Source organism: Microcaecilia unicolor, chromosome 3 (assembly GCF_901765095.1).
Source record: "Microcaecilia unicolor chromosome 3, aMicUni1.1, whole genome shotgun sequence".
In the NCBI taxonomy this organism is placed as follows: Eukaryota; Metazoa; Chordata; class Amphibia; order Gymnophiona; family Siphonopidae; genus Microcaecilia; species Microcaecilia unicolor.
Genome location: NC_044033.1, coordinates 128,022,568 through 128,044,462, shown reverse-complemented (window position 1 = coordinate 128,044,462; position 21,895 = coordinate 128,022,568). Strand labels below are relative to the sequence as shown.

The 21,895-nt window shown below is 46.6% G+C and overlaps 1 protein-coding gene across 1 annotated transcript in view; it reads left to right on the top strand.

Moving 5' to 3' along the window:
- APLF (aprataxin and PNKP like factor) overlaps nt 1-21,895 on the top strand; it is a 497,521-nt gene that overhangs the window by 192,840 nt on the left and 282,786 nt on the right. Inside the window, exon 5 of the mRNA XM_030196354.1 lies at nt 13,858-13,981. Coding sequence (XP_030052214.1) covers nt 13,858-13,981 — 124 coding nt within the window. The remainder of the gene's footprint in view (nt 1-13,857; nt 13,982-21,895) is intronic.

Genomic DNA, 21,895 nt, shown 5'->3' with positions numbered 1-21,895 from the left:
GGTAAAACATTGGATGTAGCTGCACCATTCATTTGAGCTATTGAACAGATAATAGATATTGGGTGGAGAGGAGATGTTTCTTGTTGTTTGCATCAGAAGGAACAGAAATGGAGAAATGGATATACAATCTACAAACTGCAACACCAAATGGATTGAATGGTCCATTGTAATGGGAGGCATTCTACTGATTCTGCGATATTTTTCTAGTGAATTTGTCATGAGCGACTTTTCCTATTGGTTCCTCGCCTTGATGCCATATTAGAGGTGATTCAGTTTGTGAGCGTTTATTCGGGATGTTGCCATTTTGTGTCTGACTTCAAAACGAAAAGATCTGGTCTGGGTTGTAAGTTCTCCCTGAGGCAGAAGCGAAACAAGGGGGCTCCTTGAAGCTGCAGTGTGCTACAGGAATACTACTGGTGCAGTTGGAGCCGGTTGAAGATTACAAGTGGATATTGTGAAAGCACTATAACCACCCGGGTGGAGAAACTAAGTAGAAAAACTTTAGTTGCTATGCACTTGCAGCATGTTTTGGACAATTTTCTAATAGTCGCTGTAGTCCTCACCACTAATTCTAGAGAGAGTTTGCAATTTAAATGATTTTCTCTGTTTCTTTGCTTCAGCGTTTTTTTCTCCCTGTGAGGAGTTGTTTTCCGCTGAAGTTGGTTTTCAGAGAATAGATTGAAACCAGTGATAAGTGCCCCCTGAGCTATTGAGGTTTCCTTTCTTTAATATATTATTATCTGCAGTTTCTGGGATTACTGTTGGGTCTTAGAGCAAATTTTGTGATATTATATTGTTTTTTGCTCTTCAGTATTTTGGATTTTTGAGAAGTAGTTTACTATCCAGCTTATTTTCGAAAGAGAAAAACGCCTATAGTGCGACCTAAATCGGGAGATAGACGTTTGTCTCGCAGAGGCGCCCAAATCGGTATAATCGAAAGCTGATTTTGGGCGTTTCCAACTGCACTCCGTTGCGGAAACGAATAAAGTTGACGGGGGCGTGTCGGAGGAGTGGTGGAGGTGGAACTGGGGCGTGGTTATCAGCCGAGGAGAGATGGGCGTCTAGCTGATAATCGAAAAAAAAAAAAGGCGTTTTTACTGCAATTTTCGGTCACTTTTTTTGGACCCTTTTTTTTCACGAACAAGTCCCAAAAAAGTGCTCCAACTGCCCAGATGACCACTGGAGGGAATCGGGGATGACCTCCCCGGACTCCCCCAGTGGTCACTAACCCCCTCCCACCAAAAAAACCCCACTTTAAAAACTTTTTTTCCAGCCTGTATGCCAGCCTCAAATGCCTTACCCACCTCCATGACAGCAGAATATGTTCGATCCTTTCACAGCCTTTCCCTTGGTCAGATGTGGCTCTCGGGTGCACTACAGGGTCATATCAGCATTGCGTTGTGGTGGGTGTAGGGTATTGGGCTCCGTGATTTCATTAGCTTGTGTTACAGTCTCACGATGTTGGTAGTTGGTAGGCTCTTCTCCCATGGTGCTTTTCCCCCTGCCTACTGGGTCAGAGTGTGTCCTGTTGTGTTTCCTATTGTAGTCCATGCGGTAGTGGCCATTTTTGTAAACCAGTTTTAGTTCCCTTTCCTGTGTTAGCCACGTTAGACAACTTAGTTCTTCCCTTGAATGTGGCTGAAAGAGGGCATTGTACAGCATTCTGCCAGCTCTGACCTACTGCTAATCTCAGTACCAGGGAGACTCGTTGCCAGTGGGGCACAACCTCTGATCTGCAGTTAACTGTGAGTAAACGCGGTTATTCCAATAAAGGACGTTTTCGGAGAGATTAATCTTCAGGTGTCAACTGGTATGCCAATGTTATATAGCAGCAACCAGTCCTAGAGGCCTGCGTGTATGCAGGTCCCTGGAGCACTTTTAGTGGGTACCGCAGTGCACTTCAGCCAGGTGGCCCCAGGCCCATCCCCCTCCACCTGTAACACTTGTGCTGGTAAATGGGAGGACTCCAAAACCCACTGTACCCACATGTAGGTGCCCCCTTCACCCCTAAGAGCTATGGTAGTGTTGTACATTTGTGGGTAATGGGTTTTGGGGGAGGGGGGTTGGGTCTTCAGCACCCTTGGTAAGGGAGCTATGCATGTGGGAGCTTTTTCTGAAGTCCACCGCACTGACCTAGGGTGCCCAGTTGGTGTCCTGGCATATCAGGGGGGCCAGTGTACTATGAATCGTGGCCCCTCCCACGACCAAATGGCTCGGATTAGGACGTTTTTGAGCTGGGCGTTTTTAGTTTCCATTATCGCTAAAAAAAACAAACGCCCAGCTCAAAAATGTCCATTTTTTCGAAAATGCGGTTCGGCCCGCCCCTTCACGGACCCGTTCTCGGAAATAAACGCCCATGGAGATAGGCGTTTCCGTTCGATTATGCCCCTCCACGTCATACTTTGTATTTTTATTTGAATATTTTTACTGCTGTAATTGCCTGTTGCTCATGTTTGATTTATTCTTACTGTACACTGCCTTGAATGAATTCCTTCAAAAAGGCGGAAAATAAATCCTTATAAATAATAAATAAAATTTGAAGTCCCTGCGTAAATTACATTACAGTAATCTAACTTAGAAATAAATACTACATGAAGCAAAGTGTGAAATGTCATCAAAATAATGTCTCACTGATCTTAATAGTCTCAGAGTACAAAAGCCTTTTTAAATAATTTAATATCACACACCTAGAAAATAGCCCCTGGAGGAGCTTCTAACGACACAACAGGAACTAAGGAGTTAAAGACTTCAGACTCTTTAGCTAAGGCTGAATCCTAAAGTCTTGACAAGGTAATAACCAAACAGTCATTGCGCAAGTCGAAAGCGCTACTCCTCCGCGACAATTACACTAGCTCTCAATCAAAAAACGCACTGCCTTCTAAATCTGCACTCAGATTCACAAATGAATACTGTCAAACTACTACTAGTAATCTACTCCATAACACTGATCCACCTAACACTAACCACCCCACTTGTGGAAAGCAACATCATACCCATACTACATAATCATCAAAGACTGATCACATACACCACTCCCCACCAAACTGACAACTACCTAAACAAAGGAAGACTACCAACATGCGGACAATCACAACAGAAGGGAAAGAAAGGTCCTAACAAACCCACACTAACAAAGAACCGACAACTAACAAAAATCCACACAACACCAAACATAGAAGACTCATACCAAAAAATCCAAGTGGATTACCTCAACTCCAGATCCATAGTAAACAAAACAACAATAGTAACAGATTGTATCTTGTCAAACAACCTTGATCTACTTTTCATCAATGAAACCTGTATCCATGATCAAAAGGATCCTATAATCCTAGACCTTTGTCCTCCAGGATACAAAATCTTACATTGGACCAAAAAAGGAAAAGAGAGGCGGAGGCTTAGCACTAATCTATTGATCCCACTTCACCACTGAAACCATTACCGAGTCCGTAATACTCCAACTTGAAATTACGTCAATCAGAATCTGCAACAAAACCCTATGTGATCACCTGAACTGCGTTTTGTTTTACAGACCACCAGGCAATTGGAACGAATGCCAGACAAAGTTCATGGATTTCATATCAAACAGTTGTGTAACCAACTCCAACATACTACTATTAGGAGACATTAACCTTCACCTAGAAGACCCAAACTCTATCAACGCACGAGATTGCAAGGAATTCCTCCACCTATGGGATCTCAAATGGCCACATATGCAAGCAACACATGTCAAAGGTCACACACTCGACCTCATCGCACACAAACTGTCCATGGACCTGAACCTAACAATAACAGATATCAAACTTTGACCGACCACTTCAAACTAAACCTATCCCTAAAATGGCGGACGTTGGGTTCACACCGCATGCAAGAGCATACAACCTACAGCACAAGAGGCCAAGTAGACTCAAAAACATTCTGGCAACAGATATACAATAACAAATGGACAGCTCAAATGGGCTCCATATTCTACCTCTCGGAATGGGACAATAGATGCAGAAGCATATTAGCCGAAATAGCACCTTTACGAACAAAAACCTCACGTAGGCATAACATGATACCATGGTTCAACGATGAACTGAAAAAATTAAAAATACAATCCAGGAAATCTGAACGAGCATGGAAAAAATTAAAAGATGAACACACACTCAACGCTTTGGAAAAAAATACAAAGAAAATACAAATACGCAATAAGACAAATGAAAAGGTCATACTACAAAACTAAAATAGGGCCAGAGTACAAGGACACGAAGAAACTATACCAACTCATAAACCAACTACTAGACACCACTCCGGTCACTACAACCAATACGGACATCCCATCAGCAGACAAACTTGCTAATTACTTCAATGAAAAAATAGTAAACCTATGCAACACATTGCCCCAGAACAATACCGATATCAAAAACTTCATCAATGGCATGGACCCAACCCCTGGAGAATATCCAGCTGACCGAACCTGGTCCAACTTCACTTTCCTCACCGTTGAAACAGTCACCCAGGCGATCAGTAGATTCTCCAACACTCACTGCAAACTGGATACCTGTCCCAATTACCTATTCAAATCCACCCCCGTCCACTTCGTAGGGGACTTCACTTCCCACCTAAACTACCTGCTTCAGCAAGGCCTCTTCACTAAGGAAAAGGGCAACATCCTATTCACCCCATTACCAAAAGATACCAAGAAAAAAAGCAAACGATATCACAAACTACCGCCCAGTAGCATCTATTCCACTGGTAGTCAAATTGATGGAAAGCATGGTAACCAAACAACTCATTGAATATATAAATAAATTCTCAATATTACATGTATCACAATCAGGATTCCACCCCCTCCATAGCACTGAAACAGTACTAATTACTCTCCTAGCCAAATTCAAGCAGGAAATAACAACAGGAAAAAGCATACTTCTCCAATTCGATATGTCTAGTGCATTCGACATGGTAAACCATAATATACTACTAAGATTATTAGACTACTTCGGGATTGGCGGTAATATACTCAGTTGGATCAAGGGTTTCCTAACCACTAGAACTTACCAAGTGAAATCAAATTCAAACATGTCATCACCGTGGAAAGCAGACTGTGGAGTACCTCAAGGATCACCACTTTCACCGATCCTTTTCAACCTAATGATGATCCCACTATCCAAGTCCTTAACCAGCCACTGCTTTAACCCTTTCATCTATGCAGACAATGTCACAATATACATCCCTTACAAACATGATCTAACAGAAATCACCAACAAAATCAAGCTCAGTTTGAACATCATGAACTCATGGGCAAATGCATTTCAACTGAAACTCAATGCAGAAAAAACACTGTCTCATCCTTTCATCCCACTACAGTACGAACAACCCCACACATATTTACACCACAGAGTACACCCTCCCTATCTCAGACAGCTTGAAAATCCTTGGCGTTACAATTGACCGAAACCTTACACTAGAAAGCCAAGGGAATTCCACAACTAAGAAAATGTTCCACTCAATGTGGAAACTCAAACACGTGAAACCATTCTTCACGAGGGAAATATTTCGCAACCTGATATAATCAATGGTATTAAGCCATGTAGACTACTGCAATGGAATTTATGTGGGATGCAAAGAACAAATCATAAAGAAACTTCAGACCGCTCAAAACATGGCAGCTAGGCTTATATTCGGAAAAACGCGATCTGAAAGCGCAAAACCACTCCATGAAAAACTACACTGGCTCCCAATCAAAGAACGTATTGCTTTCAAAATCTGCACCATGGTCCATAAAATCATCTACGGCGAAGCCCCGGGATACATGTCAGACCTCATAGACCTACCAATTAGAAACATATCCAGATCCACACGAACATACCTAAATCTCCACTACCCAAGTTGCAAAGGACTCAAATACAAATCAACTTATGCATCCAGTTTCTCCTACATATGCACACAACTATGGAACACACTACCTAAAACCGTGAAAACAACGTATGACCACCTCAACTTCCAGAAGTCACTAAAAACTAACCTGTTCAAAAAGGCATACCCTACCGATCCAACTTAAATGCCTGGACTCCGCAACACAACAAATCCACAGCACGTAATGGACACAACAATCTCCTCCGCTCTATTGATTCCCCAATATGTCTGTTCCACATGAACCTTATCCTATCATAACATCACTTTGTATTTGTTCATATCGGAGTCGACAAACGCCTCTCCAATACTATGTAAGCCACATTGTCACGGTTGTGCCCATGTTTCGTGCTCTCCTTCCTCTCGCCACCTGGTGGCTGCAATGGACTGTCTGGTTATTGTCACCCGTTCCATATTTCAGCCTAGTCCGGTCCGGATCTTTCGGGCTGCCAGACTTGCTTGCTTTGGTTGAAATTACACAGCACCCGTAGTTGCCTGATGATTGCTGCAGTGAGCCTTAGCTGCTGCTGGGCTTATTAGCCATTTTGAAACCTTTCTGCTTTGCCTTTGCATCGCCTAAGGCCTGGGTATGCTGGTGCTTGTTGCACTTCTGCCTAGTCTAGTTTCTGGTTCTAGTTCCCTGTCTGATTCTAGTTTAGTCTTTGTATAGTTTATTCTCCGAGGACAAGCAGGCTGCTTGTTCTCACGACTGGGTGACGTCCGCGGCAGCCCCCACCAACCGGAAATAAGCTTCGCGGGACGGTCGACACGCAGGGCACGCCCACCGCGCATGCGCGGCCGTCTTCCCGCCCGTGCGCGACCGCTCCCGCCAGTTACTTTTTTTCCGCGACTGAGAGAGTTGTGTTTTCCCCTCTCTCTCGTTTCAGCCGCCGGATTTTTTCGACCGCGTTTACGCGGATCGTCGCTTTTGGCCTGTTCGGCCTCTTCTTCTTCTTTTTCTCTTTTATTAAAAAAAAAAAAAAAAAAAAAAGAATTTTGCGCGTGTGGAGCACGCGCTCCTTCTTTTCCCTCGCTTTCTAGCGGGGACGCCTCGTTGCGGCCTAGTGGCCGCTCGGTCGGTTTCAGTTTTCGTGGTGTGATTTTAGCCACCATTGCCGACTTTGACTTCGCCGACGCGATTTTTCCGTCGATGTCCTCGAAGGTCCCGAGTGGATTTAAAAAGTGTGGTCGCTGCGGCCGGCCGATCTCGCAGACCGACACCCACGCTTGGTGCCTCCAGTGCCTCGGGCCGGAGCACAATCTCAAGTCGTGCGTTTTGTGTCTCGGTCTCCGGAAACGGACTCAGGTTGCGAGGCAAGTTCTGCGGGACCGTCTTTTTGGAACTTGCGCCGGCCCCTCGACGTCGACCTCGATGGCATCGGTATCGAAGACCGGTTCTTCGGTACCGGTATCGATGCCCGAGACATCGGCACCGATGGCAGCGACCCCAGGAGAACAGGTCCCGTCGGCCCGCCGGTCCGCCGGCGAGAGTGGGGTAGAGAGACCGCGTGGGCAGTCGGCCCCGGTCACTCCCTCAACTCGTGAGCCACGGGACCGAACCCTGTCGGACCCGGTACCCCGAGACCGAGGGGGATCGACCTCCTCCTCCTCCATGCCCTCCGGCACCGGTGACGTGCACCGGAAAAAAGACAAGAAGCGCCGTCACCGGGAGCCCTCGGTGCACCCTGAAGAGGAGTCGACGCCGAAGCGTCATCGCAGAGAGGAGAGATCTCCGTCGGTGGTGGAGGTACCGACGCGTCGGGGTTCCGGCACCTCGGTGCCGTCTCCTGGCCCCCAGCAGCTTCCGGCACCGACACCCTTACCGGCCCCACCGCCTTTCCCGGCAGCGGGCCTGGACGAGTGCCTCAGAGCCATCCTTCCGGGGATCCTGGAAGGGCTGATGCGCCAGGCTGTGCCGGCGCCGGGGGTGCTTGCGCCCTCGGCGCCGATGACTGTGGCGCCGGCGAGCTCTAGCCCGGCGCCGGGGCAGTCGACACCGCCGCCGCTTGCGGTGCCGGTCTCGATAGCCACGCAGGTGGAGTCCCCGTCGACGTCGATGGAGGGAGCTCCGTCCCCGCCGGCGCGGGAGTCCACCGCTCGACGACACCGAGACCTCGGTGCCTCGACGTCGAGCCGGGCCCGGTACCGGACGCAGCTACATGAGCTAATGTCCGATACCGAGGATGAGGACTCGTGGGGGGAAGAGGAGGACCCGAGATATTTCTCCTCAGAGGAGTCTACGGGCCTTCCCTCGGACCCCACGCCGTCACCGGAGAGGAAGCTCTCACCTCCTGAGAGTCTCTCCTTTGCCTCCTTTGTGCGGGATATGTCTATAAGCATTCCCTTTCCCGTGGTCTCTGTGGAAGAGCCGAGGGCCGAGATGCTCGAGGTCCTCGACTATCCATCACCACCTAGAGAGTCCTCCACGGTACCGCTGCACAATGTCCTGAAGGAGACGCTGCTCCGGAACTGGGTGCGACCACTAACTAATCCCACCATTCCCAAGAAAGCAGAGTCCCAGTACAGGATCCACTCTGACCCAGAGCTCATGCGGCCCCAGTTGCCCCATGACTCAGCGGTCGTGGATTCTGCTCTCAAGAGGGCACGGAGTTCGAGGGATACCGCCTCGGCGCCCCCGGGGCGGGAGTCTCGCACTCTGGACTCATTTGGGAGGAAGGCCTACCAATCCTCCATGCTCGTGACCCGCATCCAATCTTACCTGCTCTATATGAGCATTCACATGCGGACCAATGTGCAACAGCTGGCGGACCTGGTCGATAAGCTCCCGCCGGAGCAGTCCAGGCCTTATCAGGAGGTGGTCAGGCAGCTGAAGGCGTGCAGAAAGTTCCTGTCCAGGGGGATTTTTGACACCTGTGACGTGGCATCTCGCGCTGCGGCCCAAGGTATAGTGATGCGCAGGCTCTCATGGCTGCGTGCCTCTGACCTGGACAACCGCACCCAGCAGAGACTGGCTGACGTCCCTTGCCGGGGGGATAACATTTTCGGTGAGAAGGTCGAGCAGATGGTGGACCAACTGCATCAGCGGGAAACCGCTCTCGACAAGCTCTCCCACCGGGCGCCTTCAGCACCCGCCCCCACGGGTGGGCGTTTTTCCCGGGCACGGCAGGCTGCACCCTATTCTTTTGCAAAGCGTAGGTACAACCAGCCGGCCCGAAGGCCTCGCCAGGCACAGGGACAGCCCCAGCGCGCTCGTTCTCGTCAACAGCGTGCGCCTAAGCAGCCCCCTGCGCCTCCACAGCAAAAGCCGGGGACGGGCTTTTGACTGGATCCACGGGAACATAGCCGCCCTACAAGTGTCCGTACCGGACGATCTGCCGGTCGGAGGGAGGTTAAAATTTTTTCACCAAAGGTGGCCTCTCATAACCTCCGACCAGTGGGTTCTCCAAATAGTGCGGTGCGGATACGCCCTGAATTTGGCCTCCCTGCCTCCAAATTGTCCTTCGGGAGCTCAGTCTTTCAGCTCCCTTCACAAGCAGGTACTTGCAGAGGAACTCTCCGCCCTTCTCAGCGCCAATGCGGTCGAGCCCGTACCACCCGGGCAGGAAGGGCAGGGATTCTATTCCAGGTACTTCCTTGTGGAAAAGAAAACAGGGGGGATGCGTCCCATCCTAGACCTGAGAGGCCTGAACAAATTCCTGGTCAAAGAAAAGTTCAGGATGCTTTCCTTGGGCACCCTTCTGCCAATGATTCAGAAAAACGATTGGCTATGTTCCCTGGATTTAAAGGACGCATACACTCACATCCCGATACTGCCAGCTCACAGACAGTATCTCAGATTCCGCCTGGGCGCACGGCACTTTCAGTATTGTGTGCTGCCCTTTGGGCTCGCCTCTGCCCCACGAGTGTTTACAAAGTGCCTCGTGGTGGTGGCGGCGTATCTACGCAAGCTGGGAGTGCACGTGTTCCCATATCTCGACGATTGGCTGGTCAAGAGCACCTCGGAGGCAGGAGCCCTCCGGTCCATGCAGTGCACTATTCAACTTCTGGAGCTGCTGGGGTTTGTGATAAATTACCCAAAGTCCCATCTCCAGCCTACTCAGTCTCTGGAATTCATAGGAGCGCTGCTGAATACCCAGACGGCTCAGGCCTACCTTCCCGAAGCGAGGGCTACCAATCTCTTGGCCCTGGCTTCGCAGACCAGAGCGTCTCAGCAGGTCACAGCTCGGCAGATGTTGAGACTTCTGGGTCATATGGCCTCCACAGTTCATGTGACTCCCATGGCTCGTCTTCACATGAGATCTGCTCAATGGACCCTAGCTTCCCAGTGGTTTCAAGCCACCGGGAATCTAGAAGATGTCATCCGCCTCTCCACCAGTTGCCGCACTTCACTGCTCTGGTGGACCATCCGGACCAATTTGACCCTGGGACGTCCATTCCAAATTCCGCAGCCCACGAAAGTGCTGACGACGGATGCATCTCGCCTGGGGTGGGGAGCCCATGTCGATGGGCTCCACACTCAGGGTCTGTGGTCCCTCCAGGAAAAGGATCTGCAGATCAACCTCCTGGAGCTCCGAGCGATCTGGAACGCACTGAAGGCTTTCAGAGATCGGCTGTCCTGTCAAATTATCCAAATTCGGACAGACAATCAGGTTGCAATGTATTACGTCAACAAGCAGGGGGGCACCGGATCTCGCCCCCTGTGCCAGGAGGCCGTCGGGATGTGGCGTTGGGCGTGTCGGTTCGGCATGCTCCTCCAAGCCACGTACCTGGCAGGCGTAAACAACAGTCTGGCCGACAGACTGAGCAGAGTCATGCAACCGCACGAGTGGTCGCTCCATGCCAGAGTGGTACGCAAGATCTTCCGAGCGTGGGGCACCCCCTCGGTGGACCTTTTCGCCTCTCAGACCAACCACAAGCTGCCTCTGTTCTGTTCCAGACTTCAGGCACACGGCAGGCTAGCGTCGGATGCCTTTCTCCTCCATTGGGGGACCGGCCTCCTGTATGCTTATCCTCCCATACCTTTGGTGGGGAAGACCTTACTGAAGCTCAAGCAAGACCGCGGCACCATGATTCTGATCGCGCCCTTTTGGCCCCGCCAGATCTGGTTCCCTCTTCTTCTGGAGTTGTCCTCCGAAGAACCGTGGAGATTGGAGTGTTTTCCGACTCTCATTTCGCAGAACGACGGAGCGTTGCTGCACCCCAACCTCCAGTCTCTGGCTCTCACGGCCTGGATGTTGAGGGCGTAGACTTCACTGCGTTGGGTCTGTCTGAGGGTGTCTCCCGGGTCTTGCTTGCCTCTAGGAAGGATTCCACTAAAAAGAGTTACTTTTTCAAGTGGAGGAGGTTTGTCGTGTGGTGTGAGAGCATGGCCCTAGAACCTCGTTCTTGCCCTGCACAGAACCTGCTTGAATACCTTCTGCACTTATCAGAGTCTGGCCTCAAGACCAACTCAGTAAGGAATCACCTTAGTGCGATCAGTGCTTACCATTATCGTGTGGAAGGAAAAGCCATCTCTGGAGAGCCTTTAGTCGTTCGATTCATGAGAGGCTTGCTTTTGTCAAAGCCCCCTATCAAGCCTCCTGTTGTGTCATGGGATCTCAACGTCGTCCTCACCCAGCTGATGAAACCTCCTTTTGAGCCACTGAATACCTGCCATCTGAAGTACTTGACCTGGAAGGTCATTTTCTTGGTGGCAGTTACTTCAGCTCGTAGGGTCAGTGAGCTTCAAGCCCTAGTAGCTCATGCTCCATATACCAAATTTCATCACAACAGAGTAGTGCTCCGCACCCACCCAAAGTTCCTGCCGAAGGTGGTGTCGGAGTTCCATCTTAACCAGTCAATTGTCTTGCCAACATTCTTCCCCAGGCCGCATACCCGCCCTGCTGAACGTCAGTTGCACACATTGGACTGCAAGAGAGCATTGGCCTTCTACTTGGAGCGGACACAGCCCCACAGACAGTCCGCCCAATTGTTTGTTTCTTTCGACCCTAACAGGCTAGGGGTCGCTGTCGGGAAACGCACCATCTCCAATTGGCTAGCAGATTGCATTTCCTTCACTTACGCCCAGGCTGGGCTGACTCTTGAGGGTCATGTCACGGCTCATAGTGTTAGAGCCATGGCAGCGTCAGTGGCCCACTTGAAGTCAGCCACTATTGAAGAGATTTGCAAGGCTGCGACGTGGTCATCTGTCCACACATTCACATCGCATTACTGCCTCCAGCAGGATACCCGACGCGACAGTCGGTTCGGGCAGTCGGTGCTGCAGAAGCTGTTTGGGGTGTAAATCCAACTCCACCCTCCAGGACCCGAATTTATTCTGGTCAGGCTGCACTCTCAGTTAGTTGTTCTTCGTAGGTCAATTTCTGTTGTTTCCTCGCCGTTGCGAGGTTCAATTGACCTGGGTTCTTGTTTTGAGTGAGCCTGAGAGCTAGGGATACCCCAGTCGTGAGAACAAGCAGCCTGCTTGTCCTCGGAGAAAGGGTATGATACATACCTGTAGCAGGTGTTCTCCGAGGACAGCAGGCTGATTGTTCTCACCTTCCCTCCCTCCTCCCCTTTGGAGTTGTGTATTTCATATTTTTTGCTAGTCATTCAACTGGCGGGAGCGGTCGCGCACGGGCGGGAAGACGGCCGCGCATGCGCGGTGGGCGTGCCCTGCGTGTCGACCGTCCCGCGAAGCTTATTTCCGGTTGGTGGGGGCTGCCGCGGACGTCACCCAGTCGTGAGAACAATCAGCCTGCTGTCCTCGGAGAACACCTGCTACAGGTATGTATCATACCCTGCTTGTACTGTCCTAATCTTGATTCTTGTTTGTATTTCTGTGTCTAGTTCTTGGTTCTCTGTGTGTCTTGTGTAGTGGCTGCCTGGCAGCTTTCAGTCCTTTTTCTTATCTGTTTGTGTTTCTTGTTTAGTGGCTGTGCTGGCAGCTTTTAGTCCTACTCTGTTGTGTGCTGCCTGTTGGTATCCTGCCCCTGCCCTGTCCTGCAAAGCCCTGCCGGCCGCCTTTACCCAGGGGCTCAAATCCTGGGGAAAAGCGGCTAAGCGCAGGTGAAGACTAGGGTTCCTGCTCTGCCTGTTCCAGCTTGTTTGCCTCTGCTGCAACCCCAGTCCGGGGTTCTAGTCCTGTTCTGCCCTGTTCCTGGTTAGAGGGTGGTTTTGCCTGCCGTTGCCGCTCCTCGGCAGTGGCCCAAGAGCTCACAAGCCCAGTTTCCTGTTTTGAAAACGTGACACACATTGAGCCTGCAAATAGGTGGGAAAATGTGGGATACAAATGTAACAAATAATTTAATTAACGTGGTTCTCAAAGGTTAATCGAGATTCGATCACTATCCCTAAATATTTAAATGTCTCAACCCGGGGAATAGCTATTCCCCGAAAAGCTGGCATTACATTAGATTCCTTCCCGTGACCAGTAATCCATCAAGTATGTTTATGTTTATTAATGTTAATATACCACTTAAACTAAACAGTACAAAGCGGTTCACATAAGTACGTGTCTTACTTATGCTGCTCCTTTTGACTACTGCTGATAGACATTCTTGAACAGGTGTCAAATCTAGATGTAGAGGATTTACTTTTGTAAGAATCAAAATATTGCCTGCATATCAGTAGATGTTAACCCCAAATTCTTGAATGATGGTCAATAATGGGGCAATAAAAATATTAAAAAGAACTGTGGCACTCCGGAGCTGCTATCAATCTTTTACAGAGCTGTTTGGGGCTCAAGTCACGCTCCACTGTGCATGTGTGAGTGCCATCCCACCTACCGCATGAGCACGGTACCCACAGTCTCTTTTTTCCACGGTGAGGAGAAGATGCGCTTTTCTTTCTTTCCTCACAGTTAACAGTTTGGTTCTTTAACAAAGCTAGCCCTAGCCGCTTTAGCATTTCTTCATAGGGAAGTCTTCTCATCCCCTTTATGTTGCCCTTCTGTGTACCTTTTTTAGAAGCCAAGTAATGTTCTCATGCTGTCTAGTTTACTGATCTATTCCTATTTTTTTTTCTTCTCAGACTGAACAATGCAAAGAAGAAATTGAACAGTCAAAGCATGTGCCAAGGAAACGAGTGCTTCCAGTATGGATGCTACAGGGAGACCTTGAGATTCCAGAATGTTCAGTTACCAAAGAAGGTAAGTGGATAAGAGCTGCAGTGCAATACATTAACATTCTTTTTCATAAGCAAATCGATTTTGTAGCTATTTATTTTGGGCTGTTAAGATCTATGTAAAAGTATTTTCTGTGTAAGCAGAATTGCATCTCACTTTCAGTTACATTTATAGCTTTTCAGCACTAGATCTTTTTTTTTTAACCCTCTCTACCAAATTTGAACTGAGTCTGTTGAATATGAAATTAAACCAAGGACTGTTGTGATTATAAAAATTCTTCCTCCAAGGCCTGTCACTACTTCTTGCGCTTTGTTATCATCACATACTATTTCAGCTTCGATATTAATAAGTCAGTGTTCAAAAAGCAGTTATAAGTTTGTCACCATGCCAAATGTGTAACTGCTTTTTAAAAAAAATATCCAGCAGCAAAAAATGTAGAGCGGTATCTCCCAGATTCTATAAATAGCGCCAAAAGTTAGTCGCCCAATTGTGTGCTCAGTTATAGAATAGGGTCACAGGTCTGCCTCCTTGGGACCATGGGGCAGGGGAGGAAAGTTGTTTCTGGGTAAAGCTTTGTATTATTGGTAAGAAATATATATGTAATCATTGTTTGGATGATAAACCTCCCACCTTCTGGTACTGAAGAAACAAACTACATACATTAATGAATGGTATGCGAATCTTACAGGGCATGACAGAACCGGAAAAGGCAGAAGCAATATTACATGAATCACAATCAGGTTTTCGCCCCCTCCATAGCACTGAAACAGTACTCATTACACTCCTAGCCAAATTCAAGCAGGAAATAGCAACAGGCAAAAACATACTTCTCCTTCAATTCGACATGTCTAGTGCATTCGACATGGTAAACCATAATATACTACTAAGGCTCTTCGGTATTGGTGGAAACATACTTTGGATCAATGGCTTCCTAACCACTAGGACATACCAAGTGAAATCAAATTCAAACATATCATCACCGTGGAAAGCCGACTGCGGAGTACCTCAAGGGTCACCACTATCACCGACCCTCTTCAACCTCATGATGACACTTCTAGCCAAGTCCCTATCCAACCAAGGCCTCAACCCATTCATCTGTGCAGACGACGTCACAATATACATACCTTATAAACATGACCTGACAGAAATCACCAAGGAAATCAAACTCAGCTTAAACATCATGAACTCATGGGCGAATGCGTTCCAACTAAAACTCAATACAGACAAAACACACTCCAGCTTATTTTCTAAAGAGAAGGGCGCCCATCTTCCGACACAAATCGGGAGAGGCCGCCCAAATCGGCATAATCGAAAGCCGATTTTGGCCAGCCTCAACTGCTTTCCGTTGCAGGGACGGCCAAAGTTCAAGGGGGCGTGTCGGTAGTGTACCGAAGGCGGGACGGGGGCGTGGTTAAGAGATGGCCGTCCTCGGCCGATAATGGAAAAAAGAATGGCGGCCCTGACGAGCATTTGGCTGACTTTACTTGGTCCCTTTTTGTTCACGACCAAGCCTTGAAAAGGTGCCTGAACTGACCAGATGACCACCGAAGGGAATCGGGGATCACCTCCCCTTACTCCCCCAGTGGTCACCAACCCCCTCCCACCTAAAAAAAAAATTTAAATACATTTTTTTGCCAGCCTCTATGCCAGCCTCAAATGCCATACCCAGCTCCATGACAGCACTATGAAGGTCCCTGGAGCAGTTTTTTTTAGTGTGTACTGCAGTGCACTTCAGGCAGGCGGAACCAGGCCCATCCACCCCCCACCTGTTACACTTGTGGTGGTAATTGGGAGCCCTCCAAAACCCACCCAAAACCCACTGTACCCACATCTAGGTGCCCCCTTTACCCTTTAAGGGCTATGGTAGTGTTGTACAGTTGTGGGTAGTGGGTTGTGGGGGGCTTAGAACCCAAGGTAAGGGAGCTATGCACCTGGGAGCAATTTGTGAAGTCCACTATAGTGCCCCCTAGGGTGCCTGGTTGGTGTCCTGGCATGTGAAGGGGACCAGTGCACTAGAAATTCTGGCTCCTCCCACGACCAAATGGCTTGGATTTGGCCGGTTTTGAGATGGCTGCTCTTAGTTTCCATTATAGGCAAAAAACAATGTTGGCCATCTCTAAGGGTGGCCTAGATGTTGAGATTTGGCCGCCTCCGACTGTATTATCGAAACAAAAGATGGCCACCCATCTTGTTTCGATAATACGGTCGTGTATTCTTCTTTACGGGGCCGTCCCTTGAGATGGGCGCCCTTATTGATGGGCGCCCCCTTTCGATTATGCCCCTCACTGTCTCATTCTCTCATCTCAATACAATATGAACAAGCCCACTAGTATAAACACCCCAAACTACACCCTCCCTATCTCAGACAGCCTGAAAATCCTCGGCGTTACTATCGATCATAGCCTTACACTTGAGAGCCAAGTTAACTCAACTAAGAAAATGTTCCACGCAATGTGGAAACTCAAACGAGTGAAACCATTCTTCCCGATGGAAACATTCCGCAACTTGATATAATCAATGGTACTAAGCCATGCAGACTACTGCAACGGAATCTACGCGAGATCAAAGAACAACTCATAAAGAAACTTCAGATTGCTCAAAACACAGCAGCCAGGCTTATATTTGGAAAAACGCGATTCGAAAGCGCCAGACCCCTCCGAGAAAAACTACATTGGCTACCAATCAAAGAACGTATTGCTTTCAAAATCTGCACCATGGTCCATAAAATTATCTACAGCGAAGCCCAAGTGTACATGACAGACCTAATAGACCTACCAACAAGAAACACAATCGGATCATCACGAAACATACCTGAATCTCCACTACCCAAGCTGCAAAGGCCTCAAATACAAATCAACCTATGCAACTAATTTCTCCTACATAAGTGCACAGCTGTGGAACGCACTATTAAAAGCCGTGAAAACAATGTACGATCACCTAAACTTCCAGAAATCACTAAAAATCAACCTGTTCAAAAAGGCATACCCCAATGACCCAACGTAAGTGCCTAAACCCCGCAACACAACGATACCAAAGCTTGTAACAGACTATACATAACGGTTCCTCTTTGTGATTCCCAGTGTGTCTCTAACATATGATCCTTATCCGACCACAGTATCTCCATGTATTTGTTTCTCTACCGGAGATGGCGAATGCCTCCTCAGTACAATGTAAGCCACATTGAGCCTGCAAATAGGTGGGAAAATGTGGAATACAAATGTAACAAATAAATAAAATAAATTATACATGGATATTCAGTGTAACGGTACTGAAGATAGAAATAATTTGAAACATCTAAATTAGTCATTTCAAGTTATTCTCCAGACCTATTGCTCAGCATTGTCCTATGAGTAAATCAAATGTCAAGAATTCATTAGAACAATAAAAAAAATACCCTAATATCAAATGTTTGGTCATAGTGCATCTTATTCTGCATTTAATGTACTTTTTCTATGCTAAGTAAGGACTTAAATCTTGAAGGATCTGATTGTGCTGTAATGTTATATTTTTCAAACATTTGAGCTCATGCCCTCCTTTTTTTTTCTTCTCTAAGGGGTCGTTTTACTAATGCATGGTAATGGATTTAATGTGCACTAAATGCTCCATTGTATACCTATGGACTTCATGGCACTTAAAGTACACTGATTTATTGGTGCATGCTAAATTCATTAGTGCACCTTAGTAAAAGGACCCAAAAAATACTTTGTCACCTCTTCAATAAAAGGATAAAACATTTTTCAAGTTACATAAAACCAAAAGTATTGTGCCCCCACCACAATCAGTGCCTACCCTCTTTATCATTCCCCAGGTTGAGAACCATTGTTCTAAAGAACATCATTTTATTATGTACCATAGTGACCTGTTCCAGTTTTAATCCATGGGGACCTAGATGACTAAAGTCCTGGATCTGGATGAATTTGCCAGCAGATTTTTTGTTCTTGCAGCTCCTGGGATATCAAATTATACTGAGATCCCACAACCTCCAGGTTCTTCTATGCTGCATTAAGCAGCTGATACAGGATTTACTGCATATTAGACTTTAGCGTGGACCTGCACTAACGACTTCCACATTAAAAACAGCAGTGAATGGTAAATATTCAGTATTTGCTACATAACTCGGATGCGGGCAGGAACTGGGCTTGACATGGGGGCAGAGCAGAGAGGTTACCATCAGGGTAATCTGCCCACTAACTGTCATAGTGCTAATACCATGGCTGCACTTATTGCAGCCTAAAAGAGGAAGCAGTAAATGCAGCTATGATTCCCCCAACAGTTACAACCCCTTTCTGATCACCCTCCGACATCACCCTTTACTCTGACCCCCCCTCCCCCAATCACAACCCCCTTCCAATATTCCTCGTCCAAAATCCCGCCATCTGAAATCAAGTCCTACTCACCTAGAGACTGGCCCTCCCCCTAACCTCAAGCCCCCCAGGATCTACCTGAGGTTTCCATGATAGTCCAGTAGTTCCTGGGCGGCAGTTGATTCTCTCTGCTGCCATCTGAGACTGCATCAGGATCCAAAATGGCCACCATGAACACTAGAGGTCATGCTACAGGATGACCGCTAGGGCAGATGTGGTCCCTCTCCACAAAAGCAGAAGTAAGGAGGAGGTTGAGATTTATTGGCTGGTTAGTTTGATCTCTGTAGTAAGTAAATTAATGGAAACATTCCTAAAATGGAGAACAGATTGCAAGACCTGAGGCAGTATGGTTTCACTAGAGGCAAGTCTAGTCAGATAAATCTGATTAATTTCTTTGACTGGGTGACCAGAGAGAGTTGGATTGAGAGAGAGAGTGCTAGATGTGTTATACTTAGATTAAAGATTTAGATTTATTGTTTGTGACCCACCCTTATCCAAGGCAGTGAACAAAATAACATACAAAATGATCACATAATCACCAACATATTCAGGCAATATTCTCCAATATTAACACTGCTTTTCACTGCTCCTTTAGTTCCTTTTCACTGCTGCTTTTAGTTCCTAGCTACTACTCAATTGCCCTCCCCTTGTCCCTTCCTTCCTTCTCACCCATTACTCTTTATCACCTATTACTTCATTACCCTTTACTTTTCATCACCCGTTGTCTTGTCTGTGTGTATTATTTAGATTGTAAGCTCTTTTGAGCAGGGACTGTCTCTTTGTGTCAGATGTTCAGCGCTGCGTGCGTCTGGTAGCGCTATACAAATGCTAATGATAATAATTAACAGAGGTGATCATAGCTACTGATCAACATGGTCCATGCTCCCCAAGCATCAATTATTTTGTATCCATCAGAGGGTATAATAGGTCAGACATAACAAATGGTCTTTCAACTGATATTTAAACGCTAACAGCCTACAAGGCAACTTGTTCTACTCAAGTGGCCCAGCAATAGAAAACGCCCCTTTTCTTGTCTGGTCCAGCTACAAACGATTCAAGGCAGGCACAACCAAGTCACATGCTGCTGCTGACCGCAACAGCCACAGTGTTACATACCTTTGCACAGCATGTTGGAGGTAAGAAGAAGAAGCTTGATAAAGTCCACAATGAATCATTATTAACAACTTAAATTTTATACAATAGGCAATAAACAGTAATATGCTCAAACCTTGGCAAGCTATAAAAGCTATGCCGAGTTTTGAACAATCTGAGATTGAATACAAGTAGCAGGCAACTCCAATTAGACAGTGTTATAGTAGTCTAAACCACTTAATACCATTGCCTCTACTATTCTCACAAAATCCATTCTAGGCAATAAATGCCACAACCTACTCAGCAATCACAATTTAAAGTAGGAATTACGAATCAGGTGCTGAAACCTGGGTCCTAAAAGAAAAGCAAGAATCAAACAATACCCCCAAGTTCCGCACCTGGGTTGAAACATGCACAGGAATTCCTGACAAAGAAATAGTGTCATGCAACACCATTGAGGGATCTACAGCAACATATAACAGCTTGGTCTTAGTAATATTCAACATCAAGCGGTTTTTTTTTGTCAGCCAATCAAGCATAACATCAAAAACAGCCTTCAATTTTGATACTATATCATATATATGCAACATGACACCTCCATTGTCTGCAACAAACAGTACAAAGGAGACAAATATTAAACAAAACCGCTGGCTGGCAGTGCTGATCCCTATGGTACCCCTGTACTCAACGGGTGCATAGCCACAACCACATCACCTAATCGCACAATTTCTTTTCTGTTACTTAAAAATGATTTGAACCATGACAGTATGGTCCCAGCAAGACCACAGCACCCAGGCGCTTCAGGAAAATATTATGTTCAAGTATGTCAAATGCTGCAGATATATCCAAAAAAACCAAATGTAATTAGCCTGCCTAACCCCAAATGGACCTCATCCACAGTTGCAGCTACAAGCACCTGAGTACTATCTGCCCTGCAAAAGCCATATTGGAACGGATATAGCAATGACTTTCTTGACAAACAATTGTTCAGTTGAACATAAACAGATTGTTCAACTATTTTGCTAGCATAGGCAATCTAATACCACAATCGCAAACTTTATTGTTCCACACAGTCTCCTAGTCTAGAGGTAAAAAGACTTCAGATTCCTGGTGCACATTCACTCTCTTTTTTGAACGGCACCTCTCTGCTCAGCCGATGGTTCTTACATATACCAGTGCGGTAACTGGCAGGAATCCTCATTAGTCAAAACATCCTCTAATCATTGCTACTATGCATTCACTTTATATCCTGATATGCAGTTTATAGCATTTATCTTTTCATGCAGTTTTAGCACTTTTCGTAAGGGTGTTTTCTAATAGGTTCGCTCTACAGCGAGCTCCTGTTTCGCTTCTGCTTCATTAGGAGCCGAACCTTTATATATCTTGCCCTAAAAACAAACAAATTTCTTGTTATCTTACTGTGTATATATCTATCCCATGTACTTACTTCAATTTTTATGATTTTAGCCATACCTCTTGTGGTGTTTCACCTAAAGTATCTATTAGAAAACGCCCTTGCGAAAAGAAAAGTGCTAAAACTGCATGAAAAGATAAATGCTATAAACTGCATATCAGAATATAAAGTGAATGCATAGTAGCAATGATTAGAGGATGTTTTGACTAATGAGGATTCTTGCCAGTTACCGCACTGGTATATGTAAGAACCAACAGCTGAGCAGAGCGGTGCCGTTCAAAAAAGAGAGTGAATGTGCACCAGGAATCTGAAGTCTTTTTACCTCTAGACTAGGAGATTGTGTGGAACAATAAAGTTTGCGATTGTGGTATTAGATTGTTGAACTCACGAAGCAAACACTAAACGGGTTAAATTAATAGCATAGCCAAAACATTACATCCTACTGCTGAATCTTTCAGGACTGGCTGTATTGTGCTTGTTTTTAATTCATCCAGAAAATATCCAGTTCCCCCCCCAAATATTAACAATTTTAGTCAAAATGGAGATGATAAAATCTCTCAATCCTCTCAAAGTAGGGGAGCATACATCTCCTGTAGCACCAGTTGGGCAGCATTTCTTCAAATATAATGTAACCTCTGGCTCACTCACCACTGAAAAATCCCCCCTTCCCTCTCCTAAAACAGGGGAGAAAAATCTCATCCACCCCTCCATTAGAAAAAGGTTCAACAATATTCTGCACTTTCCAGTTAAAATAAACCATATGACCATCAGGTGAGCATGGAGAGCTAACCTTTTCTGCACTTTTATCTTGGGTTAAAGAGTGAAAAATTGAGAACAACTCTTTGGCGTGATTAAAGATCCCGTTATTTACTTCTGATAATACAATTCTCTTTTGTTAGCAACTACAACAGTATATTCTTGTAACTTCAACAAATTCAAATCTCTTGTCATCAAGGTCTCTTGACATCCGCTATTCCCTTTCCACCCGCCGGAGTTCCCAATGTACTTGCTTCAATCCTGTAAACAACCAAGGCGCATACTTTTCCCCCCTCACACCCTACTGCAACC